At 37.3% G+C, this 21383-nt stretch overlaps 1 protein-coding gene across 12 annotated transcripts in view; it reads left to right on the top strand.

Annotated features, from left to right (window-relative positions):
• RYR2 (ryanodine receptor 2) overlaps window positions 1-21383 on the top strand; it is a 794016-nt gene that overhangs the window by 544447 nt on the left and 228186 nt on the right. For all 12 annotated transcript variants that reach the window (XM_043925904.1, XM_043925902.1, XM_043925903.1 and 9 more), the window contains exons 41-48: window positions 2571-2844; window positions 7594-7708; window positions 9874-10006; window positions 10207-10310; window positions 13317-13452; window positions 13991-14177; window positions 15876-15981; window positions 19075-19195. In XM_043925904.1, coding sequence (XP_043781839.1) covers window positions 2571-2844; window positions 7594-7708; window positions 9874-10006; window positions 10207-10310; window positions 13317-13452; window positions 13991-14177; window positions 15876-15981; window positions 19075-19195 — 1176 coding nt within the window. The remainder of the gene's footprint in view (window positions 1-2570; window positions 2845-7593; window positions 7709-9873; window positions 10007-10206; window positions 10311-13316; window positions 13453-13990; window positions 14178-15875; window positions 15982-19074; window positions 19196-21383) is intronic.

Here is a 21383-nt window from a genome sequence, read left to right as displayed (position 1 = left end):
ATTAGCCTCCAATTAAAATAAATAAATTAAAAAAACAAAAGAATTGGATCAGAGTCTATCAAGAGAAGGAGAAGGCAATGGCAACCCACTCCAGTGGGTTGCCTGGAAAATCCCACGGACGGAGGAGCCTGGTGGGCTGCCGTCTGTGGGGTCTCGGAGAGTCCGACTCAACTGAGCGACTTCACTTTCACTTTTCACTTTCATGCACTGGAGAAGGAAATGGCAACCCACTCCAGTGTTCTTGCCTGGAGAATCCCAGGGATGGGGGAGCCTGGTGGGCTGCCATCTATGGGGTCGCACAGAGTCGGGCACAACTGAAGCGCCTTAGCAGCAGCAGCTATCAAGAGAAAGTATAAAATGAGTAATTTAGACTTCATATCTAAATAATTGCTGTTGACCCTCAAATATTCTTGCATTGAGTTAAATAAACCTTTTCTTAAAGTTTAAATAGATACTGTCTGTAACTATATTTTGGTTTGGAAATATTTTCTAGAGCCTTATGCATTTCTGATTCATCCATATCCTATTTAACTGATAAGTCATAGCTGATACTCTTTGAAACCAAATAAAGCACACTGAAGCAACGGGTTTTTCAGACCTGCACACTCATCCAGAAAGTGTTCATGAAGTAGGTCTGTGAGATAAGCTGATTCACTGTCTCACTTCTGAGACTCCTTTTATTTAAGAGGCAGTGTCAGTTTATTAACAGCGCTTATGGAAAGAAAGAAAAAAACAAACTCATGCAATTTTTGTGTTTTTTCCCCCTAACTTACAATGGAAATCTTTTATCCATATAATTACTGCTAAATTTATTTTTCAGTATCACAACCACATTTGAGTCAGGTCTTCAAAATCAGAGTTCAGAGTTTCTTCTGAAGCATTTTTTGTTATTATCAAGCTTATGATTTTGACCTATTGACAATGACTACATGGTTTTGAGATACGTAGAAGTATATTGGCATTTTATCTAAATTTTATATTTGGTTAAAATTGGTGAAAAGTAAAGTGTGTCTGACTCTTGCAACCCTGTTTGGACTGTAGCCTGCCAGGCTTCTCTGTTCATGGAATTCTCCAGGCAAGAATATTAGAGCAGGTAGCCATTTCCTTCTCCAGAGGATCTTCCCAACCCAGGGATCAAACCCCGGTCTCCTGCATTGCAGGCAGGTTCTCAGATGGTAATCTGAGCTGTGTTTTTGTTTGTTTGTTTGTTTGTTTTTTACTTTAATAAGGCATAGATTAAAACATATTTGCAGTTTCTTTTGGAAATCAGCCAGTGTATTGATGATAGGAATTTAGTACCTATGTATGAATTAAGACTCTTGAGAGTCCCTTGGGCAGTAAGGAGATCAAACAAGTCAATCTTGAAGGAAATCAACCCTGAATATTCATTGGAAGGTCTGATGCTGAATCTGAAGCTTCAGTACTCTGGCCACCTGATGTGAACAGATGACTCTTTGGAAAAGACCCTGATCTGGGAAAGATTAAAGGCAGAAAGAGAAGAGGGCAATAGAGGATGGGCTGGATGGCATTACCAATTCATTGGACATGATCTTGGGCAAACTCCGGGGATGGTGAGGGACAGAGAAACCTGGAATGCTGCAGTCTGTGAGGTTACGAAGAGTCAGACATGTCTTGGCGACTGAACAACAGCAAGATGAGTCAGTCACATCAGCCCTGCTAAGCTTTGATCACTTTACTATATACTTTAAGAGGTTTGAAAGTCCTGTTGCTTTTAAGTGTGTTATTGCTGATCACACTGCAAGTAATCATCTATGTATAGGATAACTTTTCAACTTAATACAGCTTCACAGTCAAATCCTTTGAAGACATTTTAAGTGACAATTGGGGATACAAATTGAAGTAGAAATGTAATTTCATGAGATCACTACTACTAAGTACTTAAATGAGGAAACAGTTGGATTAAAAAAGAAGCTCCTTAAATGACCATGACTGACCTTTTTAAGGATATATGATGTCATGTCTTTTGGGAGGAGATGAGTGAAACAAAGAAAATAAAAGTAATAGGACAACCCATTGATTACCCTATGGATTGCCAATAGTAGTTCTGGAAAAGCTGCTATAATTTTGAAATAGCTTAAATGCCTTAGTTATAAGAATAGTGTTTAAAGAAAGTTTGTGTATTTTTACCCTTCCATGCTTGTTAACTCATCTTTATTGACATACTGTCACTGATGATTGTTTAAAGAATATATTTTTTCAAAAAATTATTCCTTTTCAATTCTTGTACAAACATAGATGCCAGTTTGGGTTATATCCTGGTGGCTCAGATGGTAATGCGTCTGCCTACAATGTGGGAGAGCCGAGTTCGATCCCTGGGTTGGGAAGATCCCTTGGAGAAGGAAATGGCAACCCACTCCAGTACACTTGCCTGGAAAATCCCATGGACAAGAGGAGCGTGGTAGGCTACAGTTCATGGGGTTGCAAAGAGTCAGACACGACTGAGCGACTTCACTTTCACTTTTAGATTATCTGAAATATGCATTTGAAATACCCATCTAATCTGCCTTATTGTTTTCCTTTTTTAAGAAGTATCCATGATTACTTTGCAGCCACTCTTCAGCAGTTGATTTCTGAGACCATGGTCCGATGGGCTCAAGAGTCTGTTATTGAAGACCCTGAGTTGGTGAGGGCCATGTTTGTATTGCTCCATCGACAGTATGATGGCATTGGGGGTCTGGTACGGGCTCTGCCAAAGACCTATACTATAAATGGTGTTTCTGTGGAGGATACCATCAATCTGCTGGCATCTCTTGGTCAGATTCGTTCCCTGCTAAGTGTGAGAATGGGCAAAGAAGAAGAGAAACTTATGATTCGTGGGTTAGGGTAAGTTATTTAACTGTTGACATTATAACCTTTGTCTTATGAATGTCTTCTTTCCAATTGTTTATCCCAGTGGTAATACACTGGGCACTTTAGCATAAATACTCCATATAGATTTTATGATCATTAGATTGTCAGTTTTCTAGAGATTATGTTTTAAAGCTAAATAGGAAAATTGCTCAATAATAAACCAAGCATGACTAATTTTACAACTAGATGCCAAGGTGGCGGTGGTACATAACAAATATCTTAGATTTGTTTTTTTATTAGTTTCTGAGTGATATCCAATCATGTATCAAAATACAGATTAATAAAAACACATTAAAATCCATAGGGGTACAAATATTACCAGCAGGAGATAATAAAGAAGTTTCTCCATGTCTCCTGAGAAAATAATGGGATAAAACAACTATTCCGAAAATTCAACATCATAGGTTGTACTTTATGTAAATTTCAGGGTTAACATTTTCTTTATTGAATTATAGTTGATTTACAAAATTGTCTCAGTTTCCGGTATACAACAAAGTGATTCATGTCTATATATATATGTTTTTGTTTTCTTTTTCATGTTCTTTTCCTTTATGGTTTATCACAAGATATTATAGTTCCCTGTGCTATGCAATTGGACCTTGTTGTTTATCCATCCTATATGTAGCAATTGACATCTGCTTGCCTTAGACAGGGTTAACATTTATGCCTCATGCATAGTCTGAGGATCCACTAGCTGAGAAGTTAACATAATTTGGCCTGAAGCTATGCTTTCTCAACTCAGTTCACTGTGAACAGTAAAAGCCTCCATGCTACCAAAGATTAGCATCCAGTCAGAAAGTGCAGAGCACCTAAGAAAATATTCCACCATAGGCAGGTCTGCAGATACAGTGAAGAGTGGAGTTAGAACACCTCCCTGAAGAACTTCAAATCATAGAAAGCCAGAAAGAGAATACAAAGTTACTATATCTAAAATGTTTAAAAATGCTAAGAAGCAGATGAAATCCTCAAAATGAGACACACAAAAAGTCCATGAAAAATTGAAAAATATCCACAGAAAAGTTCTAGAAGTAAAAAATATAATAATTGGCATTAAGAGCAGTGATTTTAAAAGTATCAAAAGTGTAGATAAATAAAACTGAAGAGAATTAATGAATAGAATCATAGAGCTGAGGAGATCAGTAATGCAGCACTGATGGAGAAATTAAGAAACCTGGGGAATAATATAAGAAGATCCTTAATATGCCAAGTAGGATTTATGGAAAAGACAGAATAGATGAACTATAGAAGGAAAACTTGGAAGAGCTATTGGCTTGAGTTTTTCAGAATTGATGACAAACATGAATTTACCTATTCCTAGAGTACAAATAGTTCCACATCCACAGCTGGGTAGATTGTAGTGAAACTCCATAACGTCAGTGATAAATAGAATATTTTGAAAGCAAATAGAAAAGCCCAGACACTTGAAAAGAAACAACGTTTAGAATTCTCAACTGCAAAACTAGTGATCATAATTCAATAAAAGGTCACAAAGTTCTAAGAGACCACAAAATAATAACCCTTTATTTAGAATGTGTTATTCAACTAAAATTTTATCATCATAAGCTTGTGCTTCATGTGAATTTGAATATTTGAGTTTATATTCTCTATTCAAGAGTGAGGGCAGAATAAAGAAATTTCAGAATGTTTACTTATAGTCCCTGATTGAAAGGCCTCCTAAAGGTTGTATGTATATAATGGAAAAGAAAATGGAATTCAGAAGAGTGGGAGGTAATCTGTTTCAGTGAGTATGTTACTGGCTGCTGCTGCTGCTGCTAAGTCGCTTCAGTCGTGTCCGACTCTGTGCGACCCCATAGACGGCAGCCCACCAGGCTCCCCCGTCCCAGGGATTCTCCAGGCAAGAACACTGGAGTGGGTTGCCATTTCCTTCTCCAATGCATGAAAGTGAAAAGTGAAAGTGAAGTCGGTCAGTCATGTCCAACTCTTAGCACATATATGCATATATGTAAGCAATCATTAACAAGCTTGCATGGTTTGGGAATAAGAAAATATGAGAGAGGGACTTCCCTGTGGTCCAGTGATTAAGACTTCACCTTCTAGTGCAGAGAGTGTGGATTCAATCCCTGGTTGGGGAACGAAGATCCACATGCCTCATGGCCAAAATCTAAAACATAAAACAGAAGTAATATTGTAATAAATTCAATAAAGACTTAAAAATGCTCCACATCAAAATAATCTTTAAAAAAGGAAATATAAGAGAATTAAGATAACCAGAGAAAAATAAAAACTTAAATTAAGCTACATGATATTCATAAGAAAGAAATACCTAAATGTAAAGATGTAAAAATCTGGAATGTGGAATGCTGAAAAGTGATGCAGGAGACAAAAACTTAGGCCCCTTACTACCAGAAAAGCTAATTTGGTTCTATGAATGACAGATAAAAGAGGAGATAATGATATCTAGTGACATAGGTAAAATAAAACACTAATAATGTGTGTGTGTGTTAGTCACTCAGTCGTGTTGGCAATGTGGACTGTAGCCTGCCAAGCTCCCCTGTCCATGGAACCCCCAGGTAAGGCTACTGGGGTGGGTAGATATTCCCTTCTCCAGGAATCTCCTGCATGGAAGGCAGATTCTTTACCATCCACAAGTAATCAATGAATAGGATTAAAAAACCTTGGAGTTGGCTCTTTGAAAAACAACTAAGGAAACAGAATAACTGATGTTTTCTCTGGCTAAAAAATTTATTCTGAGGGGAAAGAAAAAAAAGTATGGAAAGACACAAATTATGTGATATTTATGTACATTTTAAATTCATAACATTATACTAGATATTTCCTGTGGGACTATTAAATATTTGAAATCATAAACTGGAGAGGTTATATTCCAGAAATCCTTAAAATGATTGCATACTAAAAATCAGTGTACTTTTGGGACAAAGAAGGAAAACAAAGAGACTGAAACAACATAAGCTAATTTTATGTTCTTTATTTATGACTGTCTGTGCATGAGCCTTTTTTTGGAATATTAGTGCTTATATCTAACCTGAGGGAGCCTCTGGTGAGAAGTGATCTTAATTAAATGAGAAAGGAAGCCTTCCAGGAAATGGAGAGCACTTTCTTCCTAAATGACCATGTAACAGTAAGAGGTACTATTAACATATACATCACTCAATAGGGGTAAAACTCAAAATGATTATGAAACAAGATAAAATGCTACTTTTTTGTGGGATTAGAAAGATCCCAAAGTGACACATTTAATGAGTGACAACCTGCCTGCTGGTGGTAGAATTAAAGATCCATTTAATTTACCTTGAACTAAAAGCAAACGAGATTTTTCAATTAGATACCTTCCAAACTTATGTCATGTAAAAGGATTTGAATTAACAGGAGGACAAATCTCATGATTACATCTGTGGTTTGAGGGTTGAGGTTCTCTTGGCAAGCTATCATTTGTGAAGGAAAGGATGCCTTTACCTTATTTGTCCTTGCATGAAATAGATCAGACCTATATTATCCAGGTGACACAGTGGTGAAGAATCTGCCTACCAATGCAGTAGACACAAGAGTTGCTGGTTCAGTCCCTGGGTCAGGAAGATCTGGAGTAGGAAATGGCAACTGATTCCAGTATTCTTGGCTGGAAAATTCCATGTACAGAGGAGCCTGGCTGGCTACAGTCTGTGGGGCTGCAAAGCCAGACACGACTGAGCAGCTGAGCAGACAGACACACGATTAGCCCTGGGCCCCCACGTCATTTATCTGAGTGGTGCTACCTAAAAGCTGTCTTCATAAGCACAACCTAAACAAAGTGATTAATAAATTACAAGTGAAGAACTAAAACTAAAAGAAAATAATCGTATTATTTCACTTTCTTGATATAGCCAGAATATGACTAAATGAATAGATGACTAACTCAGTTAAGGTAATCAGATTCAAAAGGAAAGCTTCAAATTTCCTATCAGTTGTATGTTATTTTCTTGCTCTGATTCTGACAGAAAATGTTTTATGGAAAAGACTCTTGCGTGATTTGATATATGTAAAAATAAAAATTAACCGAGCTCTCTTTTGCAATGATTGTTAAACATTAAAATGCCTTTATATACGCATTATAATAATACATAATACAATAATAATGAAACATTTTAGGTATCATTTCCTGCCATTTTTTTAAATTAATTGTCTCTTTTAATAAGTAGGATTACTTGTACCTGGGCTTCAATTTAGTTTGGTGTCTCTTGGAGAATACATCGCCTTTGAAAGAATTTCACCAGAATAATAACATAAATGTAGCAGGAAATAGCACTACTGTTCTTAAACATACAAATCATGAATATAGTTCTAAAAACAGTGCATGTGAAAAGGAGAGATACTTATACAGCAATTATTTATATAGGAACTTTCATAAGAATGTAAGAATAACACTGCTTCATATTTCTGTACAAAATAAGGTTGAGTTTGGATATCCATGGAATTAGGAATGATCAGTGTCCCAAACTCTGTGTCATATAAATTAATATTTACTTATTTAGTACATTTCTTGCAACTAAAAAGAATTAATGATTTGTATAATATCTTTGGAAAACTTTCTGTATTTTTGAGGAAAGCCCAATTATCTTTATTTTCTTTTAAGACTTGGTGATGATTTCTCTTACATGTCCATACATGCTAGTAATTATTTCCAAAATACTTATGATCTCAGATAAATTTTTATTTAAATTTTGCTATAACTCTTTGCTTCACTTAAACTTGTGTTGTCCTTTCTAGGGATATCATGAACAATAAAGTGTTTTACCAGCATCCTAATCTCATGAGGGCACTTGGGATGCATGAGACAGTGATGGAGGTCATGGTCAATGTCCTTGGAGGTGGAGAGTCCAAGGTAAAGGAAACTCTTGGGATGCCATTTACTATAACCTTCTAGAGTACATTCATTGTGTATTCTTGTGAATTTTGTAAATCCTCTTAGAACTATTTTTTAAACAGTCCCTTACAGGTTGAGAGGTGGCTATACTTCTGTAGTCACCCCCACAGGATCCACAGGTGATTGGTTCCAGGACCTTACTGCAGATACCAAAATCCACAGATGCTCTGGTCCCTTAGGTTAAATGCATAGTATTTGTGTAAAACCTATGCACATTCTCTCATATACTCTGAATCATGTCTAGATCACTTGTAATACCTAATATAAATTCTATCTAAATAGTTACTGGCATATAGCAAACTCAGGTTTTGCTTTTTATTTTTATTTTTTTTTAGGTTTTGCTTTTTAGAGCATTTTGTAGCTTTTGCTTTTTGGTTGAATCTGCAGATGTGTAACCTGCAGATAAAGAGGTCTGGCTGAAGGTTTTTTTTTTTTTGATATTGATAATTTGCTTGAAGAAGTGAACGTATTAGTCACTCAATTGTATCCGACTCTTTGTGATCCCATGGACTATAGCCCACCATGCTTCTCTGTCCATAGAATTCTCCAGGCAAGAATACTGGAGTGGTTGCCATTCCCTTTTCCAGGGGATCTCCTGACTCAGGGATCAGACCAGGGATCAAACCTGGGTCTCCTGCATTGCAGGCAGATTCTTCACCATCTGAGTCACCAGGGAAGCCTGATAATTTGTCTAACGCCATGTAACTTGCTATTTTCTCTATTATTCTCATTTAGAAGATATTTAGAAACTATAACAGTTAATAATATGCTAATTTTTATACAATTAAATACATTTCCATCACATTCAAAGTTCATAACAAAAACATGCTCTCTAGACCCAACCATTCCCTTGATTCAGACAAGAGTTAGTTCCACTGAATTCCTGATGCAGAATATGCTTTATAGTATGTTGAAGATGATACTGTATAGTACTTGTTGTAAGACTCTAAGGTGACATTTTAAATGGTTAAAATGTAAAATAAAAAGTTTTAGGACCAAATGAATAGAATAATATATAATTCCACGTAAAGCAGTGCCGTTTCATGACATCTGATTTGAACAATGCTTTTCTTTTTGAAATTTTAAAATGTATTTTTCCGAATTTGGAAATGAGTCCATATTTCTCACATTCAGACTCTTGGTTAGACAAACTTATAAAGATATTTATAAAATACTCTGTTTAATAAGAACTTGGAGTTTTTGGGGATTATCTGTGGTATACTAGAATAAGATCTAGATGTCAAGGGAGATATGTTTGCTGGGCCTAGCAGGCAGACCTTCCAGGAAGGGTGTTCATCACAGGAGACAAGTCATGTACCAGTCAGGGAAGATCTGAATTCCTGGAATCTTAATAATAATACAACAACAACACTGATGATAAGAACATCCTATTCAGTCAGTTCAGTCATTCAGTCGTGTCTGACTCTTTGCAACCCCATGAATCGCAGCACCCCAGGCCTCCGTGTCCATCACCAACTCGCAGAGTCTACCCAAACCCATGTCCATCGAGTCAGTGATGCCATCCAGCCATCTCATCCTCTGTCGTCCCCTTCTCCTCCTGCCCCTAATCCTTCCCAGCATTAGGTAGGGTCTTTTCCAATGAGTCAACTCTTCGCATGAGGTGGCCAAAGTATTGGTGTTTCAGCTTCAACATCCTATTATGTGGTTCCAAATATTAAACTGGGTATTTTTCACAAAATGCCTCATTGAACTGTCCTTCCTTTGCCTAAATATTATTATCCATCTTATTCCAGTTTTGCAGAATAGAATCAGTGAGATCGTTTAATTTTCCAAGGAAGCACAGCTAATAGTGGGCGTCAAGAATCACAGTTGAACCTGCCTGAATCCTAAAGTAGGCTCATGCTATCTTTAAGTATAGGGCTGTAGATATTTTCCATATCAAACCATTGACAATAGTGAGGTTTCCTATTAGTGTCAGGCTTGATTTTTAGTGGCTCTAGGACTAGATGAGCCCTCATCTGGGCATTCAAAGGTCTTTAGTATCCGAGGCTTGGTAGACATGGGCACACATGGATGGGCAATCTGATTGAGACCTCAACTTCAGAACTCACTATTAACAAAGTTTCTTTGCTTTCCCAGCTAACTAAATGCTCTTTATGTAGGAAATCACTTTTCCAAAGATGGTGGCCAACTGTTGCCGTTTTCTCTGTTACTTCTGTCGTATAAGTAGGCAGAATCAGAAAGCTATGTTTGATCATCTCAGTTATTTACTGGAAAACAGCAGTGTTGGTCTTGGTAAGTAAATGTATGACTTTCATTGAATCTTTAAGATAAAAGGGATATACAAACTGGATTTTAAAACTAAACTTTAAATTATTTTGGATTGGTACAATGTGCAATGTATTTAGAAATGAAATTCTATGTGAAAGTATGTTTTTATATGGGATTCAGAGTTACAGCACAGTTCAGGTTTTGTTCCATCTTTGCTTTAACAGCCTCACCAGCTATGAGAGGGTCAACACCATTGGATGTGGCAGCAGCCTCGGTGATGGATAATAATGAACTAGCTTTAGCTTTGCGGGAGCCAGATCTGGAAAAGGTAGGTACAATCTCTGCCCGATGTGCTTGTGTGAGTTACAGTTGTTTATAGTTGTTTCTCAAGATATTTAACTATAAATAGTTATAATCATGTTGTTATAACTATAATACACTATGTATTCTAAATATGTTACACTTCTTATATGTAATAGACTTCCCTGGTGGCTCAGACAGTAAAGAATCTGCCTGTGCTGCAGGAGACATGGGTTCGATCCCTGGGTTGGGAAGATTCCCTAGAGAAGGGACTAGCTCCCCACTCCGTATTCTTGCCTGGAAAATTCCATGGACGGAGGAACCTGGTGGGCTAGAGTCCATGGGGTTGCAAAGAGTCAGACACGATTGAGTGACTAATACACTGTATGTTATTATATGTAGTGCATACTACTGTATGTAATATTATTTTAAATTATAAAGAATAAGAAATTTAAGATATTTTATCCAATCACATGCGTTTTTCTTTGGAAAGAGAATCAAGTTTATATTCTTGGATGTTTATGTCCTTTCACAATAATCTGCTGTCACTTTTACTTTAATTATGCATTTTTACTTCCTTAAAAGGTTGTTTTAACATCTCATGTATATAATTTATATCACACAAGTTTGCATATTACAGTGCAAGGTATTACTAGTATACTAAAGGCTGTGCACTCTAATCATAGTAAGCCATATGTATGTTTACCAAAATATGGATAAGTTTCCCCCATATTTTAATTGCCGTTACATTCTAAATAGTCTACCTGAGCCTCACCTGCAGCCAGAGTGAGTCTCTTGAAAGTTTCATGTTAATCTTCTGCCCAGAACCTTCTAGACTTTCTTTCTCACTTTGAGCAACAGTAAAAAGCATTTGAATTGTTCCTACCCTATCTGACTATCCGTATTGTCTTATTTCATTTCTTGCCACTCTCCATTTCTTGTTGCTCCAGCCACCCTGGTCCCCTTGCTGTGACTGGCACTTGCCAGGTCTGCACCTGCCCTCCGGCCTTGGTGCTTGCTGTTCTCTCCGTCTGTGGTATTCTTTTGCCAGATGTCCTCATGGCTCTTTTCCAGACATCCTTCCAGTCATTGCTCCAAAGTCACCTTTCTACTCTTCTGTATCTGTGCTATAGTTTAAATATTTATGGTTTAAACTTATATTTAAATCTATATATTTATGTATTTTTCAAAATCTACTTTTTTGTATAATGTAAGGCCAGTGAGCACAGGGCTTTTTTTTTTTTTCTCTGTCACTCTTGGCTTTTTTCCAGTCAGTGCATAGCTGTTGAAGGCATTAAAAAGTGGATTCTTCCTCAAATCCTTCTGATGTGCTAGTCAAGCATCATGCAGCTTTGCATCTCTGAATAACCTCTGGAACATTTTTTCCCATATATAATCCAAAATATTTTTATCTACACACTGATAAAATGGCTAGTATTTTTTTTTTAACAGACAATGCTGAATGCTGAGTAGGCTTTGGAGCAACTGGAACACTCATCTATTGCTGTTGGGATGAAAAATGGTTAGTCAGTTGGAAAGCAGTTTGGCATTATTTTTAATAAGTTAAATATTCACTTATCATAAATATGTGCCTACCCTTTCTGGTACTTACTCAATAGAAATATGAATGTGTATCTCTACAAAGATGTGTACATGAATATTGATAATGGTTTACTCACCTGAGCCCAAAACTGGAGACAACTCAAATGTCCATCAGCTGGTCAAAAAATAAAATAAAATAACTGGGGTATTTCCTTAAGTAGCAAAATGCCATGATTAGGCTCTAAAAAGGAATGGATTGCCGACATGTACTCTAACATGAATGAATCTCAAAGTCCTTATTCTGAATGAAAGAAGCCAGACTCAGAAAGACCCACAGTGTGTGACTGCATGCATCAGCGTCCTAGAACATGCAAACTAGTTTGTAGTGGCAGAGAACAGGTGATCAAGACATAGGCTTATGGGGCGGGATGGTCTGCACAAATCATGGGATCTGAGAAGCAGTGGAAACACTCTGCATCTTGATTGTGGATGTTCCTACAGGTGGATAAATCTCTTAAAGTTCATTGAATTTACACTTTAAATAGATGAGTTTATTGTACATAAATTATACCTCAATAAGGATGATATAAAATATTTTTAGCTGTATTATGTGTTTATTTTTAAGACTGACTTCACTTGTGACTGAGCTGGATGTAGTTTTGTTTTGTTTTGTTTTGTTTTTGTTAAGTTGCTTCTCTTACCATCTGCTTTAGGGATTTCTTTTAAAAACTGGTTCTGTGATGAAATCTTGTAGAGGACCAATATTCACATAAGATGGAATATTTTAAAAGACCAAGCTAAGCAGAAGTCTTAATGTGTTAAATTTAACAATACAGAAAGATAGGTAGTGTTATCCCAGACTTTACAGATAGTAAACCCGTGGCTCAGGACACTAAGCATGGTACATGGCTCATGATACACTGAGTCCTGATGCAGGTCAGATTTGAACCTAAAGATACTTGACTCTAAGCTTCTCTAAGCTTAGATTTCTCTACCTCTCTAGGATGTCCTCTCACACACACCCATCCCCCCATTAAACTGATACTTAGTTTGGGAGTAATTAACTCTTTAAAACATCATTATGTCTCAGGTGGATCTTTCAGTATCTCAGATGGATTCAGGTTTTACATTGGGCCAGAGATCATCAGGCATTTTTGAAGTTTATCAATATTACAACTCTTGTGGGTAAAAGTCTCAGATGATATGAAATTTAGGGATATTTTTCTTTCATGAAGTTGCTTTGTAAACATTTTTACTGTGATAGCACCTTGTTATGACTTGTCAGTATTTCTTGATTTCTTTGGTTTTATTACAGGGAGTTCCTGTAGATGGTCATGAGATTAAAATGAATGTGTTTCTGCAAGTGATTTTTTTTTTGCAAGTGATTTTGAAACCATTCTTTGATGATATGATATACCATGTCTAGTGCAAGCATCTAAATGAATTCTCACCCCACGGGTGATGCTTATGCTTATCTTCTTCTCTGTTGTAGGTAGTTCGATACTTGGCTGGTTGTGGACTGCAGAGTTGCCAGATGCTAGTGTCAAAGGGTTATCCAGACATTGGGTGGAATCCAGTTGAAGGAGAGAGATATCTTGACTTTCTCAGATTTGCTGTCTTCTGTAATGGTAGGATGAATCTCGTAGGGTCTTTTAAAAACATTATTTTAAAACTAAAAAAAAAAAAAGAAGAAGGTGCAAAATAATGAGGCATCCCAGCATTTTCATGAAGGAAGTAAATAGTAGTAAAGAAATTGACTATTTTGTAATCATTATGTTTTTTCACAGTAATCATTTATTTTAAAATATTTATTTTGATACATGCTAGGCTTTCATTATTAAAAATTTTAGGCACTTAGATTCTTGTTCTTTTTATCATTAGACTCTAATAATAGCTAGGATCTTCACTCTGTGTAACAAATGAACAAAAATAAATGGTTTCTGTCTCTATCGTGCTTTTATTTACTTTGAAAATGTGAAGTGAAAGAAAAGGGCTTTCCTGTGTCCTGTGTACGGAACCCTAGTCATTTGGATTCGACTTTGGCTCTGCTACTGCCTTATTTGATTTTAGTTAACTTTCTTCAAATGTAAATGAGTTAGTATAATGTTTCCTCTGAACTTCCACGTGGTCAATGCTTATTTCCTCCTGTTTCCCGTTTGATCCTAGGGGAGAGCGTGGAGGAGAATGCAAATGTTGTGGTGAGATTGCTCATTCGGAGGCCTGAGTGTTTCGGTCCTGCCTTGAGGGGGGAAGGTGGGAATGGCCTGCTCGCAGCCATGGAAGAAGCCATAAAAATAGCCGAGGATCCCTCTCGAGATGGTCCCTCACCAACTACCGGATCCAGCAAAACACCGTAGGTCAAATATACACACTCTTAAAATTCAGTGATACTACTTGACTTTTAGTTTTACAAAATAAATTTTTGTTATCTTAATTGTAGTATAATACTCCAGTACTCAGGATTTCTGCCCCTGAAAATCAAATGTGTTTTGGGAGAAGGGATGAGCAAAGAGACATCAGGAATATTGTGTGGATTTAGTAAAAAGAAATTGAGATTGTAGAAGGAGATGTATTCTGTGAATTTTCTTAAGGCTCTATGGCATAGTGAGTTATTAAAAGATGACAGATGAGCCTTTGAAGTTAGAGTTTACTGGGAGGATAGCTGGAATGAGTTTTCATGATAATTGTAAGTGAGAAAGAGGCCTTTAGCAAGAGGGTGGAGACTTAATTAAACTGGCGTATTGGCAAAGTAAAGAAAAGGGGATGTTGTCATTTTGAGGAATAAAGTGCTTTGTTTAGGTCTTGGTGATAATAACGGGAGGCAGTGACTAACTTATGTTTCTCCATAGTATATGTTGTTAACTCAGTTCCAGCAATAAGTTCACCCAGGCATATTGCCCCCCTCTTTTTTTTTTGCCATATCACATGACATTTGGGATCTTAGTTCCCCAGCTAGAGATGGAGCCTGTCCCCCCCTGCCGTTGAAGTGTGGAGTCTTCATGACTGGACCACCAGGGAAGTTCCAGCTTCCTGTTCTTTTAACCTGTGGAGCTGAGTGTCCTGCTTGGGGGACATGTAACCACGCTGCTAGCACTGTTGGTAGAGATATAACATAAGGCTTAGTGGAAGAAAATTTCCAAGAAGAGAAGTTGTCCTGCAAATCCTGGTTCTCCCACTTAAAGATCTGGGATAAGTGTTCCATTCACTCTAAGACAAGGGTTCCAGGATGGGAGCACTCCAAAAGCATGTTATGTATTTATCAGTTAGTCTTTGACCAACTAGGGATCCCTTAGTTTTTCTAAGTAGTAGAATGTACATCAAGAGCTTGCTGGTCAAGGATCACATGAGTGGATGTGCACTTGAGAGCTTTGAAGACAGCCTTGCAGGCCAGGAACAGTATTGTCAACAAGTCCTCCTGTCTCTCTGCAGACCATTAAGGCCAGATGAGGCAGCTGTCTGCCAGGCCTCCAAAGGGAAGAATGAGATGATCTTCCAGGGCCATCCAGATTTCTCTCTCATCAATGAGATAATGAAATATTTATGTTTTTCATGTCATATTACCTGGGAGTGGGTGGTTGGGCAGAGTAAACAAAGATGAGTAAATGAAATCACGTTTATGAAGTACTCTGGGAAAATCACTATTCTGGGAGTCTTGTAGGACAGATCTTTATCACCCTTTCTCTAATTGTGTGTTATTTGGAAAATCAAATTTACCAATTTCATCCATCAATTATTTTCTTTGTTAATATCCTCTTTGCCAGTAGAAATAAGCTGATGCCATCAAATTAACAAGCCCACTTTTTCCTTTCAAAGGATGTTTAAGTTCCCACACATGTGTTCTTGGTGATAAAATCTCAAGTAATATCTTTAACCCATTTTTTTCTTTTAGAAATGACAAGCTGTATATTAAACATATATGTGAAAAGTGTCAGAGGAGGCAGAACTAATTACCATACTGGTCCCTTTCCTTTGAGAAGTATGTAATAAATCTGAAATGTTACTTTACTATCCTGTTTGCTTCCCTTTGTTTCTTTTGAAAAATCCATGAAAGTGATACAGACGAGGAAGAGGATGACACCATCCACATGGGAAATGCCATCATGACCTTCTATGCAGCTTTGATTGACCTGTTAGGACGCTGTGCTCCCGAGATGCATGTAAGTGTCTTGGAGTCAAGGAGCAACAATCCTGGCGTTATCTCTCTCTGTTAAGAGACCCATCACTGACAAAGAGCACAAAACATCCAAAACCAGTAATCTTCATGCTCCATTAAAAATAATAGCTGCAGCATAATTGCTGAACAAGTGTTTGTTTAGTTGGAAATACCTTGGTTATAAAAATTAGTAGTGAGATTTCAGTATGATTCATTAATAGAATAGTCAGTTTCTAATATATCTCTAAAACTCATATAAGACTTCCCACACTCTAAGAGGGAAAGAACATATTTTTTTCTATATAATGTCCTTTCCTATTTTAGTGTATGCATAAAGCACTGCTCCTCTCAAGAATTATTTCTTTGCTATATAGTACTTAGTCCTTTTGAAGCTATGGAGCTGCTATGAGCTGACCACTTTTTTAAGGGGAAGTGGGAATAGGAGCAGTTTAGGGGAAAGGAAAGAGCTGTTGATTAGTGTTTTCATAAACTTTCTGACCAAAATGTAATTGAAGTTTGTGGACTGATTCTCTGTGATACATTCTGATATTTTATACTTTTTTTCTGTTTTTCTCCATTGTATTAATTTTGAAAATGCTAGCCAGAGTCCATGAAATTAGCTTCATGATCTGTTGATGGGTGGGAAACAACCAGAGTTTGTAGCAGATGGACCAGTGCTATGGAGCAGGGCAAATATACTTCTGACTGCCCTGAGCATGAAGCCAGAATGCCTGTTAAATCACCTTTCTCCCTACCCTTCAAATCTTCGGTTTCAGGGGGACTTTGTTTCTGTCTTTTTTCTCTCACACCCATAAGTTAAAACTTTCTTGCTTTCTGGATGTAATCTTTTGTTGTGAATAGAGAGGAATCACAATGTGAAGAAATATTAGAATGTTAGAAAACCTGGAGTCTGATTTTTTTTGTACGAACTTGCTGCCAGTGAGGTTTTCATTATAGTAAATGGGACTTGATTGTTAAAAAATTGTGTGTTGGGAGTGATTTCAGACAAAAGCTTTATGCTGACAATATGTGTTCTTTCCCTATTAAAGTAGTTGATCAAAGGAATCACAAGAGAAATAACGCTAGTAAATAGAAGATTCTTGTTCTGCTATATTAAAGGGAAAAAAAAAAAACTAAATGACTTAATAAGGGACTAATCTTGGCATTTCTGAAATCTATTCATCTTCAGCAACCATTAATTGAAGGATCTCCTAGGTGTTAGAAATTGTGCATGTGTTTCACACCCTACAGGGAAGGAACAAATGACTCCCTGGTTCTGGAAGCGTCCAGTCTGTTTCAGAGACTGGCTGAGACCTGTAACCATGACAGATCTACATTCTTCGTAGGTATTTTATTAGCCAGTGAAGATCTGACACAGTGGTCCCCAACCTTTTTGACACCAGGGATGGGTTTCGTGGAAGACAGTTTCCCCATGGATTGGGAAGAGAGGGATGGTTTGGGAATGATTCAGGTTCATTGCATTTATTGTACACTTTATTTCTATTATTATTACATTGTGATATATAATGAAATAATTATACAACTTACCATAATGCAGAATCAGTGGGAGCTTTGAACTTGTTCTCCTGCAGCTAGACAGTCCCATCCTGGGGTCATGGGAGACAGTGACACCTGAAGTGAGTAATGAGGAGCAAGTGTAAATACAGATGAAACTTCACTGGCTTGCCCCTCCTCTCACCTGCCATGTAGCTCAGTTTCTAACAGACCAGTAGAAGATTGGGGACGCCAGGTCTAACAGACCTGCTAGCATCCATGTTCATCATTTTCCCTCATTATTAACCCATTCCTGGGAGAAATCAGTGTAGACTATAGGTACAAATACAGTTACATTTTCATCACAAAACAAGGAAGAGACTAAAGAAGTCATAAATATTAGTATGTGTTCAGAGTGTAGAGATAATAATTTTTCCCTTTGTATGGTTGCTCTTTTTATGGATAGATATGCATGTGTAATTCTGGGGGGTAAGCATTCACAGACTTATCAGGCTTAAAATATTGGGTTGGCCAAAGAGTTCATTTGGGTTTTTCTGTAAGATGGTATGGAAAAATCCAAGTGAACTTTTTTTGGCTGATCCAGTACTTTAATACCCCAAAGAGGATAAAAGCTATTGTTCTAATGGAGGTACCTGTTGGCCTAGACGGCAATATATGACTCGTGTGTGCTAAAGTCAATGAAACTGATGTGGGCAAGTAAATATCTATCTGTAAGCCTGAAGTGGCAATTTCCAAGAGAGGTTCAACTTCATTGTTTATTTTTCATTAAATTTTTAAAATTAAAGTATAATTACTTCACAATATTATATTAGTTTCACATGTGCAACATAGTAATTCAAGATTGTTACAGGTTACACTCTAAAGTTATTAGAAAATACTGGCTATATTCTCTGTGCTATACAATATATCCTTGTATCTTATTTATTTTATATATAACAATTTTATCTCTTAATTCCCTAATGCTATCTTGCCCCTCCACCCTTCTCTCTGCCCATTGGTATCCACTGGTTTTTTCTCTGTAACTGTGGTCTGTTTATGTTTTTGTTACATTTGCTCATTTGTGTTTTTTTAGATTCCACATACAATGATAACATACAGTATTTGTATTTCTCTGTCTGACTCATTTCACTAAGGATAATATACTCTAGAGTATCCAGGGTATATATAATATATAATAATAGTACAATAATATATCATATACATATGATTTATTTTATATATATATAAAATGTGTGTGTGTATACACCACAGCTTTATCCATTCATCTGTGGATGGACACTTAGGTTGCTTCTGTATCTAGGCAATTATAAATAATGCTTCTGTAAATATTTGGATACAAATATCTTTTCAAATTAGTGTTTTTTTCTTTGGATATGTATACAGGAGTGAAATTGCTGGATCATAGAGTGGTTCTATTAAAGAAGATATCTAATTTTGTGTGTAATTAACAGAAAATTATTTCAGACTTAGATTCCCATTCTTTCACTTTTCCAGATAGAATTAGAACATTGATTTCACACAATATTCTTCATTCCTTTGTTTTTCTGCCTGTAGTTGATTCTTTTTTTTTTTTTTTCTGTAGTTGATTCATGCTGCCAAGGGGGAAGCCATCAGAATCAGGTCTATTTTGAGATCTCTGATTCCATTGGGAGATTTGGTGGGAGTGATCAGCATCGCTTTTCAGATGCCCACAATAGCCAAAGGTAAGGCTATCTTCCATTCTTTGTAATTCAGTAGGACATTGGATGATGTGATGGTGGCTCAGATGGCAAAGAATCCGTCTATAGTGCAGGATACCTGGGTCTGATCCCTGGGTTGGGAAGATCCCTGGAGGAGGGCATGGCAACCCACTCCCATATTCTTGCCTGGAGAATCCCCATGGACAGAGGAGCCTGGCGGGCTACAGTCCATGGGGTCACAAAGAGTCAGACGTGACCGAGGAACTGAGCACAGGACATTGGATGATGTGTTGTTTTCAGTAATGTCATAGTGCTCACAGTTTCTCTCCTTGCAGCATAGTACAGTTACATGTTTCTTTTAAAAAGTTAACCACGAAGTACATTATTTTATAAAATATTTTCTGTAGTCCTTGTTTTTAAACAGCTATGTTTCCAATGGGATTTTATTCTTTTTCATGTGACATTGCAGTTTCCCGAGAAGAAGAAATAGACACCTCAACTCTCTGTCTAATATCTCTCCTGGAGTTCTTTGGTCCTCCATTCTTCACTGTCTTTCTTGACAGCAATACTTTAATTCACTCTTTTTGATTGTTTTCATGGACATTTTCTTTCTGATTTTTTAAAGATTTTTTTTTGGTATGGACCATTTTTAAAGTATTTATTAAACTTGTTACAATCTGTTGTTTATGTTTTGGGGTTTTGGCCATGAGGCATACAGGATCTTAGCTCTCTGACCAGGGACTGAACCTGCACCCTCTGCATCGGAGGGTGAAGTCTTAACCACTGGACTACCAGGGCAGTCCCATTCGTGGTCACTTTTTTATAATGCTTTTTTTCCCCCTAAACCAATGGTCATAGCTTTTGACTTAGGGATTTAAAAATCCCCCGTGTGTTCAAAGAAGTAGGCTTTTTAAGACTAAGGAGAACATATTTTAAAAAGATTTCTTTTTCCCTAGTTTGACCCAACATTTGTTATTCTTTTACAACATGTAATTTTTGGTTTAGAAACTGCTTATGATTAGTTTACAGTATTAATTCAAAAGCATACAAAATAAAATCAACAGACTCTGCATATAAATACCCAGAAGCTATGGCTCCTCGTGCCCCTTCCGGGTCTAGGGAGAAGATGGGAGGGGGCCACTCAGGAGGGATGAAGTGAAGGGGGTTGGTAATAAGGTCCCAGCCTTCTCTCACACTGAGCCTCTGTCATGCCCCAGACTATAGCAGAAATGGCACATGGCTTGGGCTCAAGGCCTAATTCCCTGTTGGTATTATAATTCACTCTGCCTAACATAAGAAGATATAAGCAGTTACTGAAGGCACCTAAATGATATGTTAGATCCAAATTATACTTTATTTTCCCTTATTCCAGTTGGAGTTTTGTTCAGTTTTAAAGACTTTATTGGATATTGTTGCATATGTCATTTAAAAAAATGTTTATTTATTTGACTGGGTCAGATCTTAGTTGCAGCGTGCATGATCATTGTTGCATCATGTGGGATCTTTCGTTGCGGTGCATGGACTCTTAATTGTGGCACATGGGCTCAATAGTTATCACGTGCAGGCTTAGTTGCTCCACTGCATGTGGGATCCTAGATCCTGGACCAGGGATTGAACCCGCATCCACTGTGTTGCAAGGCAGATTCTTAACTACTAGACCACCAGAGAAGTCCCATTTATATATCGTTTTTGTAGCCAACCAATCCATCCTAAAGGAAATCAGTCCTGAATATTCGTTGGAAGGACTGATGTTGAAGCTGAAACTCCAATACTTTGGCCACCTGTTGGGAGGAACTGACTCATTGCAAAAGACCCTGATGCTGGGAAAGATTGAAGGCGGGAGGAGAAGGGCACAACAGAGGATGAGATGGTTGGACGGCATCACCGATTCACTGGACATGAGTTTGAGTAAATTCCGGGAGTTGGTGATGGAGAGGGAGGCCTGGTGTGCTGCAGTCCATGGGGTCGCAAAGAGTCGTACATGAGTGAGTGACTGCACTGAACAGAACTGATGAATTTAGACTGAAAATTTGATTAGATAGGAAGTACATATGATGGCCCTTTTCTTTCATGAATTATTCCCAGAGAAGATTAACTGTTAATAACTCAAATCTAGAATGAGGGGATTGCTGTGTGACAGAAGATGCTTATCCTACATGCCAGCTCTATGATTGTTAGGAAGTGAAGTTTCATGTGTGTTAACCCAACACAC

This window comes from Cervus elaphus, chromosome 15, assembly GCF_910594005.1.
Source record: "Cervus elaphus chromosome 15, mCerEla1.1, whole genome shotgun sequence".
NCBI classification, from domain to species: domain Eukaryota; kingdom Metazoa; phylum Chordata; class Mammalia; order Artiodactyla; family Cervidae; genus Cervus; species Cervus elaphus.
The sequence above is the reverse complement of the archived record's forward strand: the minus strand, read 5'-3'. Positions and strand labels throughout refer to the sequence as shown.